Raw genomic sequence first — 3168 nt, forward strand, 5'->3', positions numbered from 1 at the left:
ATTAACGGACTGAACGCCCTAGTTTATTTATATGAGAAGTTTTAATCCAAAGACAATTAATGGTTTCTAGTCGAGCCCGATAACCACCACAGCACGCCCACCGTTTCATTTCCTTCTGAGTTTTTAGTCTCATGATTGAGAATACATTAGAAAATATTCTTTCATGATATTGATTGGACATTTTTGGGTGGAATTCTGGAATTCTACCTATACTTCTCGATTTCTTTGTATTTAGTTCTTATATTTTTTGGATTACTCAATTTTAGTTTTGAGCCTAACACTTCTTGTCGTCCATGTTACAATGATGTGGATTTAATGTATTTATACCTCACTTTACTTTTGACACGATAATTTTATGTTAGACAGGAAATGTTCTTTTCCTTATAATTAATAATCTTATGTTTATTAAAGAGTGAAAAAAAAAAGTCTTCTTTGTCGAAGCATTTATATAGATTCTTCTATCAGAATCCCCAACAATTGAAAATCTATTATATTTCAAGGGTGTTTTTGACGTTTTAGCCTCCAAATTTATCTCCCAACTCTTAAGTGGGACTAAAATAACCAAATACAATGATTAAGTTCACAATTGTCACACCATACAAAGGCTAATAAAATAATATGATGTATTTTTTTTAAGTTGAGATGGACAAGGAAGAATGAAAAAGAGTGAATGGGGATTTTTTTTTAAATTCTGTAACAATATATTTCTTTTATTTTATATAATAATTTATTAAAATAAAATAACTGGTTAAAATGTTAATTAAAATTGATTTAGCGATTCAAATTGTATGATGGTTAAAATTTTTGTAAAAATATGAGCATTCAAACATTTTGTATATATTTCACTTCATTTAGGAAAAATTTCTAAATTCTACTATTGTCGGGTTTATTGGATCACAAATTGGTTTACCTACAAAGTTGGTTCACAGTGTGAACATTTTTTCCACGAATTTTGTTTCCCGCTTCATTGATAGTGCAAGCTACCATGAAAAGAAGAAAGGAATCAGCATTAACATCAAGGGGGTGTTTGGTTCATGGATTTTTGAATTCCTGGCAGTAATATTTTTTTCCAGGTTAAAGATATCCATGTTTGGATGGATCACATTCCCAAGTGAGGGTAAAAGGTCAATACCAACAATGTTTTTTGGGTCTAAATAACTGGGAACATGATTCCCACATCTCACCTAGGTATTGCTTTATTCACGTACTTAATGGGCTAAAATACTCTTCTCCCCGTTTGCTTGCTTCTGCGAAGGAAAAAATCATCTTCTTCGATTTGGCGAGAAAAGCTCACAGATTACACACATATATAAACTGCAGCAACTCTAGAGTGAGACGGTCGAGCCAAACCCTAATATCCCAATAAGTATAGGCGCCTTCATTCTTACTATATGGAGTTCTTAAGATTTTCCGTACGTTTGTTGTGCAATTTAAACATTTGTTTTGGTCTTTCGTAATTGTAAAGGTAAGAAGAAGGAAAGGAGAGATGGCGGTGCCGCTTCTAAGTAAGAAAATCGTGAAGAAGAGGGTCAAGAAGTTCAAGAGACCCCAGAGTGACCGCAAAATCTCATTTACGGTAACTTCAAAATCTTCTATTTCCATTCATCTTTTACTTCATTTCAAAAGTTCGATCTAAACCATCCTTTTGTGTAGTCTGATTTGAATTTTAGTCAACGTGCACAGAGAAGTAAATATTTGACACTGAGTTGTAAGATGTGGAGTCAGTATCATTCGTCTATTTGATCCATTTATTATGGTTGAGATTATTGTGACCAATACGAAAGTAAATATTCTAAGTGAGAAACTTGTTTGACTTATTGTGAATGTGTTGTTATAGACAAACTGGCATAGACCAAAGGGTATTGATTCTTGTGTAAGAAAATTTAAGGGATGCACTTTGATGCCCAACATTGGCTATGGTTCAGACAAGAAGACACGACATTATCTCCCAAATGGCTTTAAGAAGTTTATTGTGCACAATGTTGGAGAACTTGAACTTTTGATGATGCACAACAGGTAATCTAATGCATATTGCGTTTTATGCAACCGTTTAATGTATATACAATTTATGTTTGTGTTCTTATTTCACTTTTTGTTGCTTTTCAGGACATATTGTGCTGAAATTGTCCATGATGTTTCGACAAAGAAGAGAAAAGAGATCATTGAACGGGCAGTACAGCTTGTAAGAATGGATGCTCAACCAAATCTTTTGAATTTTAGAGGATACAATAATTTATAACTGCTCATGTCACGATTCTATGCTGTGAAACTTTGCTGAAATAGACACAGGTGCCTCCGAGATCACTTATGCATTAAGCACTTCCGGTAATACAAATTTTGGTAAGAGAGAAAAGTGGAAGGTCTTTGTTTTGTGACCATAAGCCTATAAAGTTGAACCTTTAGTTCAAATTCTAGAACCGCTTCAACTCAAAAGGAGGTTTACTTGGTGCTTGGGGTGTTGGTTTTGAGTTATATCAAGGTTGAGATGTTAGTCCTTGATTTGACTTTGGGTAGCAAGCAATGGCCATTTTGGACTCCAAACAAAGAAAACTGAATTTAATGGAAAATTGTAGGACGAGTTGTTTTTAACTTGTAGTATGTAGAGTTAATCAAATTTTATGTACTTTTGACATCTTTAAGTAATTAGATGGCAATCCTCATAATAAGGCTAGAAAAGCAATGCATAAGCTACCAGAAATAGGGGTCTTAATTTTTTCCATATTGATGGCTTGATTGCGGCGGAAGGAGAAAATTAAGATGATAAGATATCTAAGAATCACTTGAATTAAGTTTTGATTTTTTTTGGATAATTATTAAAAGTACACATTAATTTTGTTAAATGCGTAAGTAATACATAAATATTAATTATGTACCAAAAAAATACATAAATATTAATTTATAATTTTATATAATACATATAATTTTGATTTTTGTTTAATTGTATATATAAAATTTTAATTTAAGTATACACATTTAAAAAGTAAATGCATTCATTTATAATAAAGTCATCTTTTTACATTTTGGTATGAGTAAAATGGTTCATCTATTAAAATGTTCATATGCTTATTTAGTTAAATGTTGATGTAAAATTTTAATATATTTTTAGATAAATTATGTAAAATTTATTACTAATTAAAATTAAAATAATACATGATATATCTACTCTTT

The 3168-nt window shown here is 31.2% G+C and overlaps 1 protein-coding gene across 1 annotated transcript; it reads left to right on the forward strand.

Annotated features, from left to right (window-relative positions):
- Nucleotides 1-1322: 1322 nt before the first annotated feature.
- On the forward strand, nucleotides 1323-2239 carry LOC120171244 (60S ribosomal protein L32-1-like). Its single transcript, XM_039178980.1, has 4 exons — nucleotides 1323-1364; nucleotides 1466-1576; nucleotides 1838-2016; nucleotides 2107-2239. Exons 2-4 carry the CDS (start codon nucleotides 1487-1489, stop codon nucleotides 2237-2239), a joined length of 402 nt encoding a protein of 133 aa, XP_039034911.1. The 5' UTR covers nucleotides 1323-1364; nucleotides 1466-1486.
- The last annotated feature ends 929 nt before the right edge of the window (nucleotides 2240-3168 follow it).

Source organism: Hibiscus syriacus, unplaced genomic scaffold (assembly GCF_006381635.1).
Source record: "Hibiscus syriacus cultivar Baekdansim isolate YM2019G1 unplaced genomic scaffold, ASM638163v2 tig00111817_pilon, whole genome shotgun sequence".
In the NCBI taxonomy this organism is placed as follows: Eukaryota; Viridiplantae; Streptophyta; class Magnoliopsida; order Malvales; family Malvaceae; genus Hibiscus; species Hibiscus syriacus.